The 24,966-nt window shown below is 38.4% G+C and overlaps 3 protein-coding genes across 3 annotated transcripts; all 3 read left to right on the top strand.

Annotated features, from left to right (window-relative positions):
- Positions 1-4,427: 4,427 nt before the first annotated feature.
- LOC101521437 (olfactory receptor 2G3-like) lies at positions 4,428-5,363 on the top strand. Its single transcript, XM_004598427.2, has one exon. It carries the CDS (start codon positions 4,428-4,430, stop codon positions 5,361-5,363), a length of 936 nt encoding a protein of 311 aa, XP_004598484.2.
- A 7,734-nt stretch (positions 5,364-13,097) lies between these two features.
- On the top strand, positions 13,098-14,264 carry LOC101521194 (olfactory receptor 2G3-like). The gene is made up of 2 exons (XM_004598426.3): positions 13,098-13,105; positions 13,322-14,264. Exons 1-2 carry the CDS (start codon positions 13,098-13,100, stop codon positions 14,262-14,264), a joined length of 951 nt encoding a protein of 316 aa, XP_004598483.3.
- A 5,942-nt stretch (positions 14,265-20,206) lies between these two features.
- LOC101528105 (olfactory receptor 2G3-like) lies at positions 20,207-21,136 on the top strand. The gene has a single exon (XM_004598378.2). The coding sequence runs from the start codon at positions 20,207-20,209 to the stop codon at positions 21,134-21,136; it is 930 nt and encodes a 309-aa protein (XP_004598435.2).
- The last annotated feature ends 3,830 nt before the right edge of the window (positions 21,137-24,966 follow it).

The raw sequence follows: 24,966 nt of genomic DNA, 5'->3' as shown, positions 1-24,966 counted from the left end.
GGCTCGGGTTGGGGGCGGACCAGATTGAGTCAGTTCACGTCATCCACTGGCAAGTCCAAGCACTGGAACTGGGTGGGGGTCTGGCCAGGTTCGGTCGAGATAAAAACAGTACACAACATAAAATGCCAAGGCAAAGTGGCCTGTGCCAGTTAGGAACGCAGCACCCAACCAGCACACCTCCCACTGGTTTAAGTGAAGGACGAGTGTGTGATGGGCAGAGCCGGGAAGGGCTGCAATACTCATTGGTTAAAATGGAGGTCGGGGCTGAGAATAGAACCAACCCAGGGGGTAAAACCACCAGCTGATCGGAGTGATGGACGGTGGCGGGCACTGTGCTTACTAGTAGTACATGTAGGAGCTTGGACTGGGAACACCTCAAAGCTTCTTTGGGGATTCCCTTGATCAAAATGGAGGAATCAAAACATTAACCAAGAAAAGATGGAAGATGGAGTAGATCAATTAACTACCTCAGCTATATGTTGGTAGGGAAATACTGGACAAGGGGAAACTCTATGATGGACTATGTCAATCAGTGGACTCTGCACCAGCCTCATCGTACCTGGATTGTTGCTGATGATATGTTGGAGCTTCTAATTGATCGGGATGACACTCTGCTGGCTCTGCCTTCAAACCTGAGAGGTCCTCCCTAAGAGGCCATTGAACTTGACTGGACAATAGGATGCTAGACTCTATGTATGGTATATGCTTGCAATGAGGGAATCCCAATGGAACTTGAGCTGTGATTATGCATCAAGATGAAGGAATCCACCATGGGGGGAGGGTTTGGGGTGAAGGGGCGAGAATCCCAGTACTTATGTAATTGTGTCATGTAATACAATGTAATTACTGAAAAAAAAAACAAATAAGACTATCAAACTCACACCGAATAACCTTTAATACTATTAAACTTTTCATTACCCTAAAAAAAAAAAAGAAGAAGAAGAAGAAGCTTACTGGGTCCCACCCATTCCTCCATTTACTTGGAATCCCTCAACCCCTAGAAACATCCCTAATAACCCAAAGTATAAAAAGGCCAGCCTGCTCAAAGACTGGGTCCCTGCCACATGTTCAACTCCATCCACAGAGACAACTGGCCATCCTCGGTAAATTTATTTTCCTCTATGATAATAAATCTGATCTGGCTGAGAATTCCTTCCATGTCTCTCTGCAGCTGCCACCTGCAGTGCCAGAAGCTTCATGACTGTTCCACTTCCAATCCACCTCCCTGTTAATAGCTGGAGAAAACAGCAGAACATCCCAAGTGCTTGGACCCCTTTTCCTCATGAGGGATACTGGGTAAAGCTTCTGATTCTTGGTTTCTGCCTTGCCTGTCCTGGGTCATTGGGCCATCTGGGTAGTAAGTCATTGAACAAAAGATCTCCCCTATCTCTCCATCTCTCTTTGTAATTCTGACATTCAGAAACAAATATGCAAATCTTTTTTTCAAGAGCTGTACTGTGAAATAATTACAAGTGAGCATATTTGGCTGCATTTTTAGGCACTATGCTCAGCCTTGCTGAAAAAGCAAGAACATGAGCCTGACATAATCGTCTAGTGGCTAAATCTTTGCCTTGCATCCACTGGGATCTCATATGGGTGCCAATTTGTGTACCAGCTGCTCCACTTCCCATCCAGCTCCCTGCTTGTGGCCTAGGAAAGCAATAAAGGATGGCCCAAAGCCTGGGGACCCTGAACCTGCATGGAAGACCTAGAAGAAGCTCCAAGCTCCTGGCTTTGGATCGACTCAGCTTCAGCCATTGCACTCATTTGGGAAGTGAACCAGTAGACAGATCTTTCTCTCTGTCTCTCCTTCTCTCCATAAATCTGATCTATCTCTCCAATAAAAATAAATAAATAAAAATGAGGGGGAAAAGCTAGAATATTTAGAGTGAACCTCATTTGCATGTATTACAAGTATTTCTCACTCTTTGCAGTAAATGTATTTAATGCATGCACTAAAACTGGGAAATTTGGGACTTTCTCATATACAACTGTGTTTATGATTAGAGCATTAAACTAATGCTTCTTATTTAAGTAGAAATTGAAAAGTCTAAATTGACATGAGGAAGCTTTCATCATATCTCTTTTGTAAAAAAAAAAAAGCCCTGGTATAATATTAATATTATTTGAAACATTTTGTTGATGTGCCAGTTCTTTGGGGAAACAAACACAACACACAAAAGCAAAAATGTGCAATTTTTTTCATGTAGTGAAGTTCTAGATCAGCAAATCTACTTGACATACTATTGACATACTACTGAAAAATATGTATTATAATAATTGCTTATCATTTTAAAATATTTGTTGAATAATTTAATGCAATTTAAACATTCAAGTAACCCAGTTTCATATGAAAACATGGTCTTCTTGCTAAACCTTGTCCCCAGTCCAACTTTACACTGTTGATGCTCTCCTCCAAATGTATTTCACAATCATCTCCTGGGCAGTGTGTCTTTGGATACTGCCAAGACTGCTAATAATTACCACATTGAGAGAGGTGTGTCCTGGGACCTTTTAGGCTGCAGTGGACTGGATCTTCTTGTTCTCTCCTGATTTTCTGGCCTTTGGGGATGTTAAATTTCAAATAACTACCATCACAGCCAATACAAGGGCAACAGACACAGATTTGTGGCTCCAAGGTAAAAAGGGTTTGCATTCTGTGACATAAATGTCTTTTTAGAATTATTTGTAATGCATTTTTTATTTGAATGAAAATGATAGAGAAAATTTCTTCTTTTTATTTGTCCACTTCTATTTATGCCTTGATTTCATGTATACATTAGTCCCAGTATGATTGACAGCTAGTGATAAATTGAGATTCTGTTTTAATGTGTTTATTTGGATGAAGTAACAAAATATGGTGCATATTTGGTGCTATATTTAGCATCAAAGAAAAACACGGTTCTTCTGAATGCCTAAAATAAGCAAATGAAATATTAATTAATGGGTTTCTCATCATATCTTTTGAGGTATTTTGTTAGAAGCTGTTATTGCTTTAAAAAATTGTATAACATGTTATTTCAATGGAATGGTATGACAGGAAGCAGGATGTAGTCAAAAGACTAGAACAAGTATGAGATGTCTGGTTTCATTTTATTTATTGATAGAAGTAAAAAGAACACTTTTTAAGGGTAAGAATTAGTCATGATAGAATATAATGAATGAAAGAATGGGAAGAGTTGTGTTCATGTATTTGCTTGCAACGATATGCATAACTATGTGTGCACTTTTTAAAATTATAAATACTTATGAAACATAGTGACATAAGCTAGCCTGATTTGGAAGGGGCTTTCTCTTCTTTCACTGCTATTATATCCTCATATTGAGGACACCCTCAGTGACTTCCTACGGATCATTTACCTGCCCCTTCCCTTGACTCTACTTTGTTTTCATTGAGTCCTGCTAGTTTCATTTCTATATGATTAACAAAATTACTACAAAATGCTCATCACTGAGCATTACTTAATAGATTTTACTCCCCTAATGAATTTCCAAAATAAGCATAAAACAATTCCAGGATATACAATTATTGATTGGGAAAATTTTTAGGGCCTGATTTTTACTGGTGCTTGGTTAAAAGCATCTATTTTTCCTAAACCTGAAGTATGATTATGATCTCTGAATACATATTTAAGTAAATATAGTTTAAACTTTTTTCTTTACAACACCTTGGATTTTGTAAAATCTCATTAAACAACTTGTCCCTCTATAGAAGGTAACAATTCTACATAGTTTTGGCACAAACCAAGGTAACCCCTTTCTTCCTTGTGCAGAACCTGCTCCTTATGCTGATAGACATTTCTGCGTTCAGAATCACTTGCCTTTCATTTAACACATTAGAAAACTGACAACCTTCCTCAACACCACAGATCAAAAGACAGAAGCAGAAATCTTCAGACTGTACTACATAAGTTTATATCATTAGTATGCTGGTAGAGTAGGAAATATATTTTTGAAATTATGGTCCCCTATGATTAAACATTTAGATATAATTGTTAGTATTATTAATTTCAGTACCCAAATGCTGGCATTTCTAGATGAAAATATTTTTAAAAACTGTCATTTATTTAAATACACTTAAAAAGGAAAAAAACTTATAACTCAAAATTTGCTTTCACAGAATAAAACCATGAGAGCAATCTGCTTATACTGCATATTAATAATACTGTTTTTTCAATTTCACATAAATTATGAATTGCAAGCTATAAAAGGTGTGATTATACCATATACCATATGCTTTTAACACTCTTTTTCTTATTCTCTTTATTTTTTTCTTTCATAAATTTTATCGTGATTTCTAGTAGGTATTTCTCAGCAAATAAATTCACTTTCAAAATAAACTTCATGTGCCTTTCTGTTCTATTTTAAAATCAATGTTTTTGGATAGTTTTACTATTTTCCTCCTTTTTTGTAGCAACATTACGAGCATGACCAACATAAGTGTCGAGAGAGATTTCATACTGGTGGGCTTCTCTGAAAAACTACAGCTGGAAAAGATACTCTTTGTGCTTGTCTTAATGTCATATATTCTTACATTGTTGGGGAACACAACCATTATTCTGATTTCCTCCGAAGACCCTAAGCTTAAAACACCCATGTACTTTTTTCTTACGCAACTCTCCCTAGTTGACATCTGTTTTACCACCAGTATTGTCCCCCAGCTCCTCTGGAACCTAAAAGGACCAGCCAAAACCATCACAGCCCTGGGATGCGCCATTCAGCTCTACGTCTCCCTGGCAACAGGATCCACTGAGTGTGTTCTCCTGGCTGTCATGGCTTTTGATCGCTATGCTGCCGTCTGCAAACCCCTCCACTATTCGACTGTGATGAACCCACAGCTGTGCCAGACTCTCGCAGCAGTCGCATGGCTGAGTGGAACAGGAAATGCTCTCATCCAGGGCACCATCACCCTCCGGCTGCCTCGCTGTGGACACCGTTTGATCCATCACTTCTTCTGTGAGGTGCCCTCCATGATTAAACTTGCCTGTGTGGACATCCATGCCAATGAGGTCCAGCTCTTTTTTGCTTCCTTGGTCTTGCTCCTCTTGCCTTTGTCCCTGATCCTGACATCCTATGGGCTTATAGCCAGGGCCGTTAGTAGGATTCAGTCTGCGCAGGCCTGGCGCAAGGCCCTGGGGACATGTGGTTCCCACCTGATGGTTGTGTCCCTCTTCTACGGGAGCATCACTGCTGTCTACATCCAGCCCAACAGCTCTTACTCCCGTACTCATGGCAGATTCATCTCTCTCTTCTACACAGTCGTGATCCCAACGCTCAATCCCCTCATCTACACACTGAGGAATAAAGATGTGAAGGGAGCCTTGGGGAGACTATTTCACAGAGACCTAAGCACTAAGAAATGAAACACAGTAAATAGTGGTCCATTATTTGTGACAAAGGCACTGCTGACAGCCATCTCCCCCAGTTGAAAAGGAAGAAACACAAACTTGACAAGAAATGCCATCCCATGAACTTAACCTCAGAGCCACCTATCCTCTCTAATTACTTGCTAAGCTTTGTTCTGGACCACATGTAAGACAAAGTTTCAAGTGCCTGTTGTTCATATGGCTTTGCTTTCTCACCCTCCCTCTCCTCATGTCTTTCATTTCAGCCTGCCTCCTTCTATTTCTCTTCCTTCTCTTCCAGATCTTCTGCTTACACTTTCTATTCCTTTCTTTCTTCCAATTTGTATTAAGATCTGTGATCATTTTCTGTAATATTTCTATGTTATATTCTTTTTCATTAATATTCTAGTAATTCCTGAAAATGACTACCTTTAGTTTTGCCATTTGTCACAACAAGCTTTCATTTACCTTATGCAGAACAGTCTAGAGATTAGACCAGAATATTTTGAATTTTTTAAAATTCGTTTCATTTTTCTTGGAAAGGCAGATTTACAAAAGGAGAGACAGAGAAAAATACCTTATCTTCTGTCTACGGATCCACAGAAAAATGGCTACAATGGCTGAAGTTGAGCTGATCCAAAGCAAGGAAGCAGGAGCGTCTTTTAGGTCTCCTATGCAGGTGCATGGTCTCAAGGCTTTGGGCCATCCTCTACTGCTCTCCCAGGCCACAAGCAGAGAGCTGGGTGGGAAGTAGAACAGCTCAAACACTAACAGGCACATATATAGAATCCCAATGCATGCAAGGAGAGGATTTAGCCGCTAAGCTATCATGGCTTGCCCAAATATTTTTATTTTAATACTACAAATTATTTTAGAGTTTCTACAATTTCTATTGAACATTCTCATGTGAAGGTTTACACCTGTAAAAAAGGAGTTGGCGTTATTGTTTTTATATTGAACAAAATATTTAAAATGCCGCATGTGTAAAAAATGTGGTGATAAATAATCAATGAATACCAATTAGCACATTTTCATCTTCTTTCCTGGTTATAGCATTCTTCCCATCATTATTTAATAGCTATATATTACTTTTCATTGAATCTAATAAAAAGTCCTACCAATCTGTAACATTTCCTTTCTATACACAAATGGGAACGCAATTGTCTTAAACTATGAGGAAATATAAGAAATCCTTATTCTATCTTTATAACATGAAAAGTTATACACTAGTTACTTTACTGTTGTAGAAAGCATAGCCTGTTTGTATTAACGGTGAGTTGAAAGTGTAATTTTTATAATAACAAATCATATAGTGTGGTAATAAAAGACAATGTTTGAACTTGAAGAGAACATAATCTATATCCTGTTGCTTCTGTCCTCTCACCAGCCACATGATTCTAAGTAAATCGTTTCAATCTGTTCATTGACACTGACACTGACATTGACCCCAGGGCTCACTCATTCCATCTCTAATTGGGAACAATCCCAAAGGTTTGTTGTATTTAAGTAGTTAGTGGACATTTGATGGGAATATGTAACATGTTACAGTTATGATTAACAGATTAATGATTTTCTTAGTGATCATCACAGTATTGGATTGAGAAGATTCAATGGCAAATATACAAATATTTCCCAGGATAAATTTTCTTTCAATTGTCAAACAGCTTTGGACATGGGACCAATATGTTTTTTAGTTGCTTATAAAAATATGCCACTCTTTAATAAACAACATAAGAGTAATAAATTCACTTTGATGCATTAGGATTGACTCAGGATTATACTAGAATATAATACTTTGCATTGATTTCTATGATCTTTAAGTCTCAGTGTGAGGAAAAACAAATTCCTCACACTAATATAAAACTCAACTTCTAAATAAAGATATTCTGATGAAAACATTTCACAGCACATCTCCCAATAAGTCATTTAACTTATCTACTCAACTACAAATTAGATTCTCCTACAATGTATATACCACGTCAGTTTCTCATTGATAAAGTTTTCCTAAAAAAGTGTCTTAATGAGATCCATTAGCCACTTACACAACTACGCCTATTTTTCTTTAATTATTGTAACAGTCATCTGTTTCTCATTACAATGTTAGCATTTTTCATTGGCACAACACACCTGCTTACTTTATCATGCTAAAATTCAATGAATAATACATTTATTCATCTATTTCCTTTTCTTCAAGCTCTGTTGCAAGATAGTTACTTCATTTCTTTAGAGACATTTTGTTAATTTTATTCATGACAATATCCCTCTGTTCATGTTTGTGCATCTCTTGGGTCATTTGCCTCTACCAATTTCGTAGGATGACTTTCGCAGTAAGATTTTCTGCTGGAGCTTTTTCCTAGTGTATCAATGAGTGATGGTTGTTCTGGTTCCAGGTAGCCTATAGTATGACATGTGTAGCTTTTTTTCAACCGTAATCAACATTATTTATGTCTGTAGGCACCTCGGTGGTGTGAGCTGCAGTGGTTTTAAGGATTGCTCCATCTGCCAGAATGCAGCTGTCTTAGCAGGGGCAGATTTGCAGGTGTCTGTGGGAGTGTCATACTCAGCAGTGCAAGGTGGATACACAGCAGTTTCAGCATGAGGACAGAGTCACTTAGGTTCACTCAAGCATCTGTTGGCATTGTGCATCCATCAGTTACTGAGTCTGAGCAGAGGTGGGGCTGCTCTGTTTGGCATATTTACCTAATGAAGAAGCCAGAATGCCTACAACTATCAGACAGCCATGTGGGTGCCAAGCTACATGGGATATTGGATGCTGTGTTCTTGGTTCCCTTCTGCATCAGATCATATGAATTTCCATACTGCATGACTGCTTTATGACATTTCCTTGTAGTTCACTTTGGCTTTTTCTCAAACATCCCAAAGGAATGGCTGTTATTTCATTTGCTTACATCCTTTCTTAGGAAGCATGCCAGTCACTTCCAATAGTTTATGTAAGTAGGTAAAAGCTTGATGTAGATTAATTGATGTTCTACCCAACATCTGTGACAGCTTTCAGGGAAAAAAAATTTAAGATTTATTTATTTTTATTGGAAAGGCAAAAATACAGAAAGAGAGACAGAGAGGAAGATCTTCCGTCCAATGGTTCATTCCCCAAGCGGCTGCAATGGCTGGAGCTGAGCCAATCCGAAGCCAGAAGCCAGGAGCTTTTCCGGATCTCCCACATGGGTGCAGGATCCCAAGGCTTTGGGCCGTCCTTGACTGCTTTCCCAGGCCACAATCAGGGAGCTTGATGGGAAACAGGGCTGTCGGGATTAGAACCGGTGCCCCTAAGGGATCCCGTGCGTGCAAGGCGAGGACCTTAACCACTATGCTATCGCACCGGGCCCAAAAACAAATATTTTAATACTAACAAAGAAAAGTAGACAGCAGTACCACAAGCATAAAAATTTGAGTTATTTTGGTTTTGCTTTTTGATACAATCATTTTGAGTTTTTCTGTATAAAATTTAGAGGCGTTAAGCAGGAGCCAGCATTGTGGCACAATGGATAGAGCCACTGACTGCAATACTGGCATCCAGTAGGAGTGTTGGTTCGTGTCCCAACTCCTCCGTTGCTCATTCAGCTCCCTGCCAATGCCCCAGGAAGATAGCAGAAGTGGCCTCAGAGCTCAGGTCCTGCCGTCTCCATGCGGAAGCCAGATGAAATTCCAGATTCCTGGCCTCCCTCTTGGATCACCTCTAGTCATTGCACCATTCGGAGGATGAACATACAAATCGAAAGTCGATCTTTCCCTCCCTCTCTCTTATTCTGCCTTTGAAATACATAGGTTAATAGATCTTTGAAACAAAGTAAATAAATTAAAGAGCTAAATAATGTGAGGACTGAAGGTATAGCATTTCTGTTTTGCAAATCCAAACTATGGTTCTAACCTAGAACACTTAACTGTATTTAGCTGCTACACTGAAAATTGAGGCATTTTCTTCTTTTTAGTCATTCTTTGCTGCTTCTAATACTTACAAATGAATTAAGAAAAGAAAATGCTACAATAATTATACAGTTGTACATTTTGCAGAGGGTTTTACAGTTTTTGCTTATTTATTTATGTTCTAGTTTTTCTGGTAATATTATTACATGTCCAAAGTTCAATTAAAGGAAAATTTTTATTACTGCATTTCTTTTCTGACCATAATCATGAATAATTATTTTATTTCATAATTATTATCAAGAAACAGTTTTATAATATACAGGAAATGTTAAAAAAAAAACTCAAAGTGACAATGACTGCATAGCAAAATGAAAGAAAAAAAGAAAGATTTAGTTAGACTGAAATCATCAGCACTCAAGTAAAAGATAAAAATCATCATGGAGTGCAATGAGGGCTTAAATAGCATATATAATATGAAGGCTGATAGATAAATATGACATCTTCATTTTCAGCAGGTATATTGAAAATAAGATCATCATGAAACAGTCATTTATATTATTAAAATTGATCTTATTTTCTAAAATAATTATGTGCTCAGAAAAATATTAACCAATAATATTACTTCAGACTAAGCTCTATCAAAAAATAAAAGCAAGAAACTGTAAGAGGCATGAGGTGCATAAAACCAGGAGTTCAATGAAGGAGAAGGGAGAGGTGATACTGTACATCACGTCAATGGAACTAAGAACATACGCACTTCAAGGGTCTGAGTTACTACAATATTGTCTGACTGAATAACCAGCAAGGCCCAGTGGGGAGATATTTTTGTGTGTGTGCTTTTCCCTTGAGAAACATTGTGCTGGACACCAAATAACTCCATGTTAATTAATTTCCCCAAGGTGTAGAGAAAGACTATGTCTTATGTATATTTTGTTTCTAATTTTATTTTCTCTAGGGAACTAAAGCACAATAAATGTTTATTTTCAACAGCTTATGGATCTTGGACAGTGCTATTTACTCCGGGTGAGAAACTCTACTGTACTGAAGTTAGGTCAACAGCAAGAGTCGCCGCAGTAACAGACATACAAAGAAGAGGACCTGAAGGAGGTCAGTGGCTTCTCAAAGTCTCACAGCATCGCATCTTGCTCTTTCTTGAATTTCTCCAATCACATTACGCAAAACTGGTTCTTCTCCTGATGTACCTTATCTCTCTAACAGAGTTTCATTCAGAAGTCTATTCTGGTGACCTGACAATTACACAGCATCGCTGGAAATAATCGCTGTTCATATAAGGAGGAAAACCAGAAAAGGGCGCAGAGCAAGAAAGGTCTTTCACCTTGTTCATGCTTCAATTTTGGAAAGATAGCACTTCACAACTCTATTTCTCTATAAAAGTATGTGTACTCACACATGTTTCCTTACAGACTTCTGTTCTACTGGAGTGTCAGATACTGTCCAGAGACCCCTTCAAGCAAGTCAAACTTGAACCATGAAGGCAAAGGTTGCACATACATCACCAAGATCTAAATTTGGCTCTCTGGAAACTAGAGAGTGACTCCTCAAAACAATCAGAACAAAAAACAAAGTAAGTAGTGGGTGGGAGGAGAGGGTTCGCCTTTACAATTCTTATACACCCCAAGAATCTATAAAGCATTATCCTCCTATATAAAATCAATATGTTGCTTTGCAGTCATCTAACCAGTTAGATGTATCAAAACATCATGTTATAGAGTAAATATATTCTTTTTTATTTGTTTATCACTTAAATCTCAGTGAAGCTGAAAAAGAAAAAAATACCAAAATAAGTGGTACATGATATGAAGTTACAGAGACCAAAAATGAGCTTGAAACTAATCAGTGAATTGTCTAACAAGTTGTCAATTCAGTGAGTCTCAAAATCACTTTTGATTCTCTATTATCATCTCAGGAAGCACACTGACAAGATCCTCGATGCAGCTGTCTCGTGCCCAGAGCTGGAATCTGATTGCTTGAGCCATGGGTGCTGCCTCCCAGGGACCAAGGAGCCAGAATGGTCACTGAATCCAGGCACTGGGCTGTGGGATGCAGCTGATCAGACATCTGAACTGCTAGAACATCCTAACCCTAATCAGAATTCATTATAAGGTAGAGAAACAGCTAAGCACTCATCTCCAGATTTTAAAGTTTTTAAGTTTCATTCATCACTTTTAGAACATAATTTTAATCTTTGAAATATTGTCATATCTGAGTAAAATGACAAATCACCATTTTTCTAAAGAGTAAATTAGTCAACAATGTACTGCCAACTTGAAAGTAAAGATGATAGTATCATAAAAAAATTGTAAATGCAGATTTCTGGTGGAATGTTAATAGCAATATAGACTTTATAATGCAGTGCCACGGTAAAAGTCATTTTACAACGAGCCATCAAGAATCTATTTTCTTCTTCCATGATTTCATCAAATGTTATTATCTCATTCTTAAGTGATTTTATATAGATGATTTTTTCATATTTATCAATAACGTTTTGTGGTTATTTATCTCAACAAATGCATGCCTGTTTGAGATTTTGTACCCCTGAGCTTTTATTTCCACATGTCACTAATTATTTACCATCAGCTTTAAGGGACATCATAGTTTGTGTTAGATAAGCTTAAGTCCATCATTAAAGCAATTGTAAAATCACTTAGCTTCCGTCTATGGTAAAACTCACCAATGCTTGTCCCTCCATCAGTCAAATCAGATAGCTAAATGTAGAAACAAAATAACTCACTTTATACGTTGAAAAAAAAGACACAGAATAAATTTTATTAATTTGCTTCCCAGACACCTCAGAAATATCCATTAAGATTTCTGTCAGAATGGACAGTGAGCACTCAAAATCCATTCAATGCTGGATATTAAAATTGATCACAGAATTTATCGTAAGGAATCTTTAAGAAGTTCATGGAATGTGTGTATTATGTAACAACCACGTAGGCATTTCAAAGCCTTTGTTTTAGCTCCACTTTTGAAATGTATAGTATTAGAGTGTGTTTTTTCCTTCCACTTCTGAATGACTGTTAAGCACCTACATTGGAAACTCCCACTCTCAGATTTCAGTAGCTTTTCCTTAATAATAATTAGCAAGGACCTGCGTGATAGTGTAATGATTAAGGGTCTCTCCTTGAATGCACCGGGATTCCATATGGGTGCCAGTTCTAATCCTGGCTGTCCTGCTTCCCATCCTGTGGGGAGTGGCCGACCCCACATGGATGAGGGGCTTCAAGATGGCGGCTAGCCGAGTGCCATCTTGAAGCCCCTCATCTATGTGGGGTCGGCCACTCCCCACACCATCCAGCTCCCTGCTGTGGCCTGGGAAAGCAGTTGAGGACAGCCCAATGCCTTGGGACCCTGCACCCACGTGGGAGGCCTGGAGGAAGCTCCTGGCTCCTGGCTTCCGATCGGCACAGCACCAGCTATTGTGGCCACTTGGGGAGGGACTCATTGGACAGAAGATATTCCTTTCTGTCTCTCCTCTTCTTTGTACATCTGCCTTTCCGATAAAATAAATAAATCTTTTAAAATAATAATAATTAGCAAAAGGGGGAAAGAGGAGATCACATGAAAAAGAAAGATGAGCCAAATGCTTATTGAAATGAAAAGCAATGACAGCAGATACCTCATCTGTTATTAATCCTTTTAATTTTTATTATTTTTATTTGCTTTGAAAGTAGATAGACAGGCAGAATAGCTTTTCTTCTACTGGTTCACTCCCAATTTCCCACACAGTTGGGAGTGAATCAGATGAAATCCAGGAGCCAGAACTGAGTTCAAGTTGTCCACCTTGGTTACTCAAATGCCTGAGCCTTTTTTGCCCAACAAGCCCATGGAGAGGAAATGGATCACATGTGGATGTGGGATTCAAATTTCCATTCTGATATGGAACATGAGTGTCTCGGCTGGTGTCAATCACTGTGATAATTCCTGTACTAGATTTCATAATGAACTTTTTTCCTGTCTGAGTGAAGCCTAGTGAAAATCTTCCCTAAGAGTCTGTGTCAAATACCCGAAAATAGTAATCCATTTCCCTAGATTCAATTATCAATGTCTGTTTTTACCTTTTGCCCTAGAAGACTCATGGAACAAAACAATGAAACTTCTTGGGGAGACTTCATTTTGCTTGGATTCTCAGACCAGCCCCAAGTGGAAGCCATCCTTTTTGTGGTAGTGTTGATATCCTATCTTCTGACACTTGTGGGCAACACAGCCATTATCGTGGTCTGCTGCCTGGACTCCCAGCTGCACACACCTATGTACTACTTTCTCACAAACCTTTCCTTTCTTGATCTTTGCTTAACCACCACCATAGTTCCCCAGTTGCTGTGGAACCTGAAGGGGCCAGCCAAAACCATCTCCCCCATGGGCTGTGCCGTACAACTCTATGTGTCCCTCTCCTTGGGTTCCACTGAATGCGTCCTCCTGACTATCATGGCATTTGACCGCTATGTAGCTGTCTGCAGACCTCTCAATTACACTACCATCATGCACCCATCATTTTGCAAGGCCTTGGCAGTAATATCATGGCTGAGTGGAGTAGGAAACACCCTCATCCAAAGCACCATCACACTTCAGCTTCCTCGGTGTGGCCATCAGCAGCTCCATCACTTCTTGTGTGAGGTGCCCGCCATGATTAATTTGGCTTGTGTTGACGTCCATGCGAATGAAGTACAGCTTTTCGTGGCTACGTTAGTTCTCCTCCTTCTTCCCATGACATTGATAGTGATCTCCTATGAACTCATTGCTCAAGCCGTGATAAAGATTAAGTCATCTCAAGCTTGGCGCAAGGCCCTAGAGACTTGTGGTTCACATCTGCTGGTCGTGTCCCTTTACTTTGGTACCAGCTCAGTCATATACATTCAACCAAAGAGATCCTATGGCCACAGCCAAGGCAAGTTCCTCACACTCTTCTACACTGTTGTGACTCCCACCCTGAACCCCCTCATATACGCCCTGAGGAACAAAGAAGTGAAAGGAGCACTGAAGAGACTACTGAGGAAAGAGAAAAATTTCTAATCAGAAATAAGGAAGCAGTGACTGTTGTTGGAAATTTATTTAAGACATGTAATTTTAAAAAACTAACCCCACATGATTTGTGTATATGGTACTTACCTCTTTTGTTGTGCTTATGACAGTATAGTTAATCTGTCTAGAAAGAGAACATTTAGATTCAATGTCTATGGTTTATGCAACCACGTTTTTCACACTGTCTTACCATATATATTTGGGAATGGGCATTTAGGTTACAATGCCCATCTTCACTTTGGAGTGTCAGATCCTTCTCCTTTCTCCAATTTCATGATAGAGCTACTGTGAGAAGCAGTAGTGCTGGCTCAAGTAACTGGATTCCCACTACATTCGTAACCTGGATTGAGTCCTTACTCCCTGGCTCTGACTACCTCCCAGGCCCAGCAAAAAACACACAAATGGGTAGTGAATCTGCTGAAGGGAGTTATTTGGCTCTCTACCTATCTGACTTTCTGGCTACCAAAATATGTTAACAGTGAAATTATTCACTGTGCATACTACACAGAAGAAAAATTACTTTATTTTTTTGTCTCTGCTTCCCATAGCCCAGTCATTGCTTTTTTCATAGTCCTGAATGGCATGTTTATAATTGCTCATTATTTTTTCTCATAAGTTTCAAGCAGTGAAAGGTTCACTTTCAGTAACACATACATTGTTAAAGCAGGTACCTGCCTTCCGCCACCATTGGTTAGAATTAAAGCCTTTGAATTCCCAACCTCCAGTGTGAGCCTGTCTGAAAGCCAGCAGAGAGTCTAAGTGTCTTGAACTTCTCAAGGTCTACACTTTGTACATGTTTCTCTAGCCTGACAAATGTGACTTGCAACCTTGCCGAGGTAAAACTCTGCAGATGGACAAGGGAGATGAACCCTTATTAACTGAGCTACAACTGACAGTCAAAAATTATGCTATTACAACTGTGTATAAGGGATCTTCAGAAAGTTAACAGAAATGCATGTCAAAGAAAAATGCATCAATTTTAAAATATTTTACAGGAAAAATGAATTTTTAATTCTGTTTTCTGTTATTCTTCTCTTTTCCTCTTTTTTCATCCTCTTGTGGGAACAGTAAAATTGGCTTTGCATAGAATTAAAAGTTACATTAAGATTCATTGTGGTAATTCACCAGACTAATCCTCCACCTGCAGCATCAGCATCCTAGATTAGCACCAGTTCTAGTCCCAGCTGCTCCACTTGCAATCCAGCTCCCTGCTTCTTGCCTGGGAAGGCAGCAGAGGATGGACAAATTCCTGAGCCTACATGGGAGACCCAGAAAAAGCTACTAGCTCCTGGGTTTGGATTGGCTCAACTCTGGCCATTTTACAGTTTAAGGAGTCTGCCAGCAGATAGAAAATTTTGAGCTCACAACACCTGTGGACCTCAGGTGAGCTAGATCAGGGTAAAGCGCAGCTGGACTGACAGCTCCTACTGGTGCAATCATAGTTCAGAGTGGGTGAGGGTTGGTTGGACTTTGCCACAGCATCAGCTGGGAGATGCTGGCACTGGGGGCTAATTCTGTCAAGCTACACTAAGCAGAACCCTCAAAGCATACCCCATGTTGGGAACCTGGGATAGATAGGAGGCTGGGTAGGATTTCTCCCTTTATTCTCCCCTTATCCCAAATCTAGAAAAATAATAATAATAATGTGGAAACAATGGTCTTACCCACTTTCTTGATGCCCTTGATTCTTTATGCCTTAATAAACTATGTAAAGATTGTCAGAATAAAATAATAAAAACAAGAAAATGTTGAGCTCTGTCTCCTTCTCTTTGTAAATCTGCCTTTCAAACAAAAATAAATATTTGCTAAAAGCTACATTCAAATTCTAAGTCATGTTCCTTGTTTCATAAGGCAAAACTGACCATCACCCCTCATTATACTCTTCCCCTTCAGTTCATTTTCATTCTGATGTTACTTCCTCTTTGCTATTCATCCTGCCAATCACTGTGTCACATCCACTGTTCCCTTTCACTGGATTACAGGGCATTCCTGAATAAGAATTTTTCCCTAAAAGAATATTATTTTATATGAAACACATTTTCAACTGCAAAATTTAAGTGCTCTGTAAATAATTTTAAATACATCAAACTTGTATAATTTGAAATGGAAAGTATTTGGAAAGTAATACATGTGTTTCCATGAATAAAATTATGCATTAAAATTATAATAAAAATCAGGCCTGGCATGATGGCTCAGTGGCTAAGTCCTCACCTTGTAAGCAACAGCATCACATACAGGCGCCAGTTTGGGTCAAGATTTCCACTTCCCACCTAGCTCCTTTATTATGGCCTTAGAAAGCAATAGAAGACAGTTCAAAACCATGGGACCCTGCACCCACATGGGAGACCCAAAAGAGGCTCCTGGCTCCTGGCTCCTGGTTTCACATTGGCTCAGTTCAGGTCATAGCAGCCATTGGGGAGTGAACCAGCAAAAATAGTATCATTTTTATTTATTCTTTTATTTTTATTAGAAAGTTAGATATACAGAAAGGAGGAAAGACAGAGGAAGATCTTCTGTCCTCTGATTTGCTCTCCAAATGGCCAAAATGGCCAGAGCTTACTGGATCCAAAGTCAGGAACCAAGAGCTTCTTCCAGGTTTCCCACATGGGTGCAAAGTCCCAAGCCTCTGGGCCGTCCTTGACTGCTTTCCCAGAACACAACCAGGGAGCTGAACGGGAAGCAGGAATGCAAGGACAGGAACCTGTGCCCCTCCCATGAAATGGGAGGACTTTAGCCACCAGGATACCACACTGGGCCCTAGACAGATGATGTTTATCTCTCTCTCTCCTTTTCTCTGTAATTCTGTTGTACCTTTCCAATAAAAATGAATGAATCTTTATAAAAATTATCAAAAAATTAGAATGATAAAATGCTCATTAGTTATCATAATATGCAGAGAGAAACATGTAACTTTAAATATACAAATAAAAGAAAGGCAGAAAAATCAATGAATATTACAATATAAATGATAAATTTATAATACATATGAAAATGGAATGTAAATGGAAAACAGCATACAATTGAAAGGATTAATAACTTTGGTAAGAAGCAACACTGTTGAACTGTTGACAAATTGGATTAAGAAAAATCACAGGCCCAGCGTGGTAGCCTAACAGCTGAAGTCCTTGCCTTGCACAGGTCTGGGTCCCATAAGGGCACTGGTTCTAATTCCGGCAGCCCTGCTTCCCATCCAGCTCCCCGCTTGTGGCCTGGGAAAGCAGTCAAGGACAGCCCAAAGCCTTGGGACCCTGCACCCACATGGGAGACTTGGAAGAGGATTCGGCCTCTTGGCTTCTGATTAGCTCAGTTCCACCGTTGAGGTTACTTGGGGAGTGAATCATCAGATGGAAGATCTTCCTCTCTGGCTCTCCTCTTCTCCAAATATCCGCCTTTCCAATGAAATTAAATAAATCTTTAAAAATTACTATGAATAATAAAAATGAAATACAACTATAAATCTCAAAGAGCATAAGAAGGTAATAAGAAGTTATTATGCGTAACTGCACACTTGAAACAACAATGGGAATTTAAGAACAATGAGACAGACTTGAGGGCAGCAAAGCATTTAGCCTGGGAAAGGTGGGTTCAGCTAGAGTTGGTGCAAACTCAAGAGAGTGTGAAATATCAGGCATAGAACAAATTAGGAGAGGAAGTTAGAAGAAAGAAACTATGTGCAAATTAGAATTGGAGGACATGTTTTTATGGTTGGACAACTTCTTAAGAAGAGAATACTGTGAGGGAAAAGAGGAATTTTGGGAAATCAAGCTACAAAGTTTTGTAAGACTTCCCAATAATCTTAATATAATCAACCTCTTCAAATTTCTTTATTTTTATTCAAAAGTTAGCGTTGCAGAGGGGAGGGGAGACAGAAAGAGAGGTCTTCTGTCTTCTGGTTATGCTGCAAGTGGCCATTGTAGTCGTAGCAGAGGCAATCCAAAATCAGGAACCAGGAGCTTCTTCTGGGTCTCCCATGCACATTCAGGGACCCAAGAATTCGGACAAATCAGTATCTAACTCACAGGTGTTAGTTGTAGAGTAATGTCATAGAAATGTAAAGTTATAATAAAAAATTGAAAGTTCTCAGCCAGTCAGATGTTTTACACCCCTGTGTAGAAGTGCTATCTGGCAGAAATGAATGGAAATCAAGGTTAGAGCACATATAACATCATTGGTGAAAATCTAACATGAATATAGTGGAAAACTCAGCACTGAGAAACTTTGGGACAGAAGTTAAACATTATTGTGTTTTTCTCCCAGAACTTACTGAAAGATCAGGGAGCGAAATGTATTTTAGTACAATCACCTGGGAAGTATATCTGGTTAATACAGAGTCTGGCATTAATTACCACGTGGGGACAACTGTGTCCTGGGACCCAGTTTTTGATCCAGTGGCCTAGATTCTCTCTCAAGCATTCCCAATTTGCTGGTCTTCGGGGATTTTCAAACTCACATAACATCTCTGCTCCAATACCTCGGTGTTAGGTACTGATCCGTCACTTCAAGGTAACAACACTTTGAATCCTATGTCACAATTTCCTTTCTATATTGAAATGTGATTATTGATGTGAAAAAATGTAGAAAATGCCCTTGTATTAGTTCATTCACTTTGATTCATGCCTTTTTTGTTCCATGATTGTTAATGTATAGATACAAATTGAGATTCTAGATTAAAGTGATGTTCATTTGCATCAAATAAAACAATGTGGTACATATGTGCTCATAACCTTAACAAACAGTGAAACAACATTTTGTACAAACCTAAAATGAATTTGTTTTTAAAGTAAAACTCAATCATGATCTCACTACCTTCTCTGACACTTGTATGTAGATATGCATTTATTACATAAAATATGTGCACATTTTGACAGAGGAAGTATGGTGGTACCAAGCAAGCTGTATTGAACAGATTGGAATAAGAGTGATTTGTCTGATTTTATTTTTTCTTTTTAAAACATAAAATGAGTACTTGGTAGCGTGAGTAAGTGGATGAGAATTAACCACTATCAAGAAACTAGAAATAATAATACATTTATGTAATTGTATATGTTATTTATTTTATGTATTTCACACACACACACACACACACAAGCTAACTATCTCCTTGGTTCACTCCTGGCAAATTCCTTCATGTTACTATTTTTTGTATTTTTCTATTCTCCATTGCTGATCACTTGGAGACTTCCTGCAGTTACCACATCTCTCACCTACCTGATTTTGACTTCATTTCCACTGAGCTCTACTGAATATTATTTTTAACCTAGTGAAGTTTCATAATATATATAATAACTGCTTTATATACTTATTTCTGTGAATAATTTTCACTCCAAGTAGTAAGACAAAATTGGCATGTACAATTATTATTCACGGAGAATTTTAAGATCTAAGTGTTTTGTGCTGTTCTCATGTAGACAGCGCTTGGGTTAAATTGGAAGCATGAGTACAAGCTCTCTGTACATACTTTGCACAGTCATATGCTAACTTTTGCATTTATAACCATTTAGAATTTTTAGTCTCCATTAGACATCTTGATATTTTAGTCTTCTGGTCATTTTCCCAAAAACCTCATAAAATAACTGCTCATCATTTGCTTAATTAAAAAGCCATATTAGTGAATTTTTTCATTTAATTTTAATGTTTACCATAAATTATAAATTAAATAATATACATTCTTCCATGAACATTCCTTTTCATTTATAATTGTCTTCAGAGCTAAATGCTTTGCTTTCCCAATAGCCTGAATGTGCCACCTTCAGAGTGTCATCTTTAATGACACCTGATTTGGCGTCTGGAGGATATTGCATCATGATTTGCTCAATAGATCCTGAATTTTCTCTCGGTGTTTCAAAGATTGATAGCATGATTTGTAGTCAACACATTATTTACTCACTGCTTTCTTCTTATGTTTTTGTCCTTTAAGGAACATGGTTATTGGCATGACCAATAACAGTATCGAGAGAGATTTCATACTGGTGGGCTTCTCTGATCAGCCCCAGCTGGAAAAGACTCTCTTTGCAATTGTATTATTCTGTTTTCTTCTTAACCTTGTGGGAAATACAACCATTATTCTGATCTCCTCTGTAGACCCTAAACTTAAAACACCCATGTACTTTTTTCTTACGCAACTCTCCCTAGTTGATATGTGTGTTACCACCAGTATTGGCTCCCAGCTCCTCTGGAACCTAAAAGGACCAGCCAAAACCATCACAGCCCTGGGATGCGCCATTCAGCTCTACGTCTCCCTGGCAACAGGATCCACTGAGTGTGTTCTCCTGGCTGTCATGGCTTTTGATCGCTATGCTGCCGTCTGCAAACCTCTCCACTATTCGACTGTGATGAACCCACAGCTGTGCCAGACTCTCGCAGCAGTCGCATGGCTGAGTGGAACAGGAAATGCTCTCATCCAGGGCACCATCACCCTCCGGCTGCCTCGCTGTGGACACCGTTTGATCCATCACTTCTTCTGTGAGGTGCCCTCCATGATTAAACTTGCCTGTGTGGACATCCATGCCAATGAGGTCCAGCTCTTTTTTGCTTCCTTGGTCTTGCTCCTCTTGCCTTTGTCCCTGATCCTGACATCCTATGGGCTTATAGCCAGGGCCGTTAGTAGGATTCAGTCCGCGCAGGCCTGGCGCAAGGCCCTGGGGACATGTGGTTCCCACCTGATGGTTGTGTCCCTCTTCTACGGGAGCATCACTGCTGTCTACATCCAGCCCAACAGCTCTTACTCCCGTACTCATGGCAGATTCATCTCTCTCTTCTACACAATCATGACCCCAACGCTCAATCCCCTCATCTACACGCTGAGGAATAAAGATGTGAAGGGAGCCTTGGGGAGACTATTTCACAGAGACCCAAACACATAAGCAATGAAGCGAAGCCAAGGCAAGCAGTGGTGAATTCTGCCTTCCTTCCTTCCCTTCTTCCTTCATATTTCCTTTCTTTCTTTGTTTCTTTCTTTCTTTCTCCTTTCTTTCTTTCTTTCTTTCATCTTTCCTTTTACAAATTATTTTTGTTTTCTTTTTTTATTTTTATAATGTACTTTTAACCATTTTCTGATGATTCTACACTGTATTTCTTCCCATGATTATTCCAACAATTACTGGAAATTTCAAATCTACATAACTCTTTGTCACTACAAAAAGCCTCTGGGTTTTTTTTTTTTTTTTTTTGGTGGGAAAACTAGAGATTAGACTAGGCTATTTGGATTTTACCTTTGTAAGTTTCTTAAACATGTGCAAAATTTATTGAAATCTTTGTATTCTAGTCTACATATAAAAAAGTATGAGTGTCCCAATTATGCTGATTGAAAGGTTATACATATAAAATATTCTGTAATCAATTATCAAGAAATACTAATAAACAGATATTATTTCTTCCACTTTTCTGGTCATAGTGTTCCCCTTATATTATTATTTTCAAGTACACCTAATAAAATTTTGTCTTTTTAATAATTTATGATTTTGTCAATAGGAAAAGATTAACATGAAAATATGAGAAAACAGCTTAACTTATGTTATTGTTACATGGAAGAAATTATTTTCTTTACTATTGTTAAAAAAATATTTTTAATGACTATGGCAAAGTTGAAAATCTTACCTATAAAAGGACAGATACCGTAGCGTGCATCATCTCTACACTATTTGTTTTCCAGCTGTATAATCCTAAGTGAATTATTTGCTTTATTTTATATTTAACATAAGGCCAACACAGAGGTTATTGTTTTTCAGTAGATAGTTGGGTTGGAAGATATATAGTAAGGATCTGCAACATGTTATTTAGTGTTAATAAACTGTTGATTTTCTGAATAATAGTCATTATGACACATTGGATAGATCTAATTGCAAATATACATATATTCTCCAGCATAGGTTGTATAGTGTCTGGCAACTAACAACAATTTAGAAGTTTATTTTCAATAAGCAAGTGGGTACGACTTTGATGTGTGACCAACATGTCAGTTGTTTTCTGTCAACATGCACATTTTGATAGACAAGTCAGAAGTGCTTCATTTGTTCTGATGTAACATTTTTGACTCAATTGTGAAATAATGATCATCAGTCAGCTGAGATATTTGATTTTTATAGCTTCTAAATCCCAAAGTATGTGGAAAATGCATTCCTCCTATAACCCAAAAATGTGAATCTAGACAAAGATGTGCATATCCAAAAATACAGCACATCTCATATTTAGTTGATTGAATTTATCTTCTTATCTACAAGTTGAATTCAACTCCTGTAGCTACATGAGATATAGTCCTAACTGACAGTTCTGAAAAGCTAGATTGTTATGATCTGTTATCTGCATTTAGTTTTTTCTTGTATTTAGTGCTTATGTTAAAAGTCATTTCATTCCAGCTATTATACTCAGAATTGTTCTTTTTATTTTCATGATATATTTTTTCTTCCAAAATTCAATTAATAATGTTTATATTTAACAGTTTTATTGAGGTGAAATTTGCACTTTCTATACGGATAAGCTTCTGCCAGTCATGATACGAGATAAAAACAGAATGCAGAAGCCCAAAACTCATAGGGTAAGAGTCTGAGGTGAAATTAACTCAAAGCAGAGGGAGGCAAACTTCTCCTTATACAAGGTGGAGGGGTGCATATTTCTAAAGAGCCTGCTGATGATTTCTTATGAACTAGTATGAATATGCATGCTTAAGGCAGCTTTCAAAAAGCAACCCCAGATGCCAGGTGAAAATACCTCATGAGCAAAATGAAGCTTCTCAGATCTTTGGGAAATACGCATTCACTTCACAAAGGTCTGCACTACCTTTTGGTTGTCAGGCTCTCATGTGTGTTTCATTCTCAGTATTCTTAGAAAGAGCAAATTCTCCAGCCAAGATTCTCCCAATGAAAGCACCACCATCATCAGTATCATTTTATAAATAGACTTTTTTCCACCTTCTTAAACATTTTAAGGAAAACTTTTATTACCATGAAATACTATGTATTTCTGGGACCCAATGTTATTTCTCAAAATTTGTAATCAACAATAAGATTGTATCAAAGAAAATAAAACTGCTATCTCTTCCATTTACAAATACATTTTAGATCAAAATGCTTCTAATAGCTGATGGGTGAGGTCATACATCAACATAATAGCAAAATTTTGGTTACTCATACAATCAGTAGTAACGATGCATCCTTCTGTGCTTATCACTATGAGGGAAGATAAGTTTCTACCTCTGTTCACAAATAATACATAATACACCTACAACATATTGATGCTGTTTAAAGCAATTAAAAGGCAATTTAAGGTTATGCTAGCTGCAAGTATATTCAATGTCTACATGTCTGAGAAATTTTAGTAAAAGACAGGCCCTTTTCTGAATAATGTGTATTATCATGAAGGAAAAAATGAATCTATCAATATACATAAGCTAAAAATTACATTTCAGGGCACAATGAGCTGAACGTACAGCATCTCCAAAAGATAGAAGTCAGTTATTGTCTTCCAAGGACACGTATCAGGAACTTTATGAAATTTTTCTGTTTTTTAATCCTTAAAATCATCAACGTAAATATTTGTATAAAAATAGTCGGGGGACTAGCATGATGACTATCTTGGCCTTACACACAACAGATTCACATACGGACACCAGTTTGAATCCTAGCTGCTCCACTTCTGTTCCAGCTCCCTGCTTGTGGCCTGGGAAAGTAGTAGAGAATGACCAAAGCCTTGGGACCCTGCACCCATTCAGAAGACCTGGAAGAAGTTCCCGATTCCTGCCTTTGGATCAGCTCAGCTCCAGCATTGCAACCACTGGGAGAGTACACCAGCAGACGGAGGAACTTTTTCTCAATATCTCCTTCTCTGTGTAAATCTGACTTTCCAATAAAAGTAATTATTTTTTAAAAAAAATAATGTACAAAAATATTTATTAAATGTACAAAAATATTTATTAAATGTACAAAAATATTTATTACCATCCTTTTATAAAAGTCACAAATTTCACACTGAATTAAAAATGCCATACTAATACCAGTTACCAGCACTGATTAGATCCTTCCCACTGCTGTGTCTCACTGTGCAGCAGATACAGAAAGCCTGGTCTCCAAAGCTACCTCTTGTATCTGCCTTCCTTTCCCACTGTCTGAAGATGAAACAAGAAATGAGTGAGCAGTCACAGGGATTATGATGCTGGAATGGACACAGAGTCTACAGCATAACAAGATCAGTCTCGTATACAGAAGGATCAAAACCCACAACACTGTGACTGATGAACTGCTGTGCTTTATTTGGGGCTTGAAATTGCTGCAGCCAACTAGAAAGGCTTCTGGTTAGAACACAGGTCTGTTCAGCCATTGTTTGCTGCTTGGCATCAATACAGGTCTCCTTGCTATGCCCATGAGTACTAACTAAGAGACAAAGGGCATTGGGTTTTCCCAGTATTTTCACATGATGGCTGGTCAGAACTGTCTTCTCATGCACTCACTGTCCTATCTGGGAGCATCTTTTTCTTTCAAGGGAAGGGGACGTTAGCCAGGGTAGGCTACTGAGGTGGAGGTAGCAGTTAGGCTACCAAAACTAGCGTTAAGCTGAGTTACATGTTTTTGTCAAAGCCTTGGTACTCCAATGTTGCAGCCAACAGGGGTGTAGTCTGGCACATGGATCCTTCCTGCAGAGGATGTGTTTTTCCTCCTGGCTCTTAAACGGGTCTAGAAGCTCTATTTGCAGACACTGGCCT

Source organism: Ochotona princeps, chromosome 1 (assembly GCF_030435755.1).
Source record: "Ochotona princeps isolate mOchPri1 chromosome 1, mOchPri1.hap1, whole genome shotgun sequence".
NCBI lineage: Eukaryota > Metazoa > Chordata > Mammalia > Lagomorpha > Ochotonidae > Ochotona > Ochotona princeps.
Note: the sequence above shows the minus strand (reverse complement) of the source record. Positions and strands in the feature narration are given on the sequence as shown.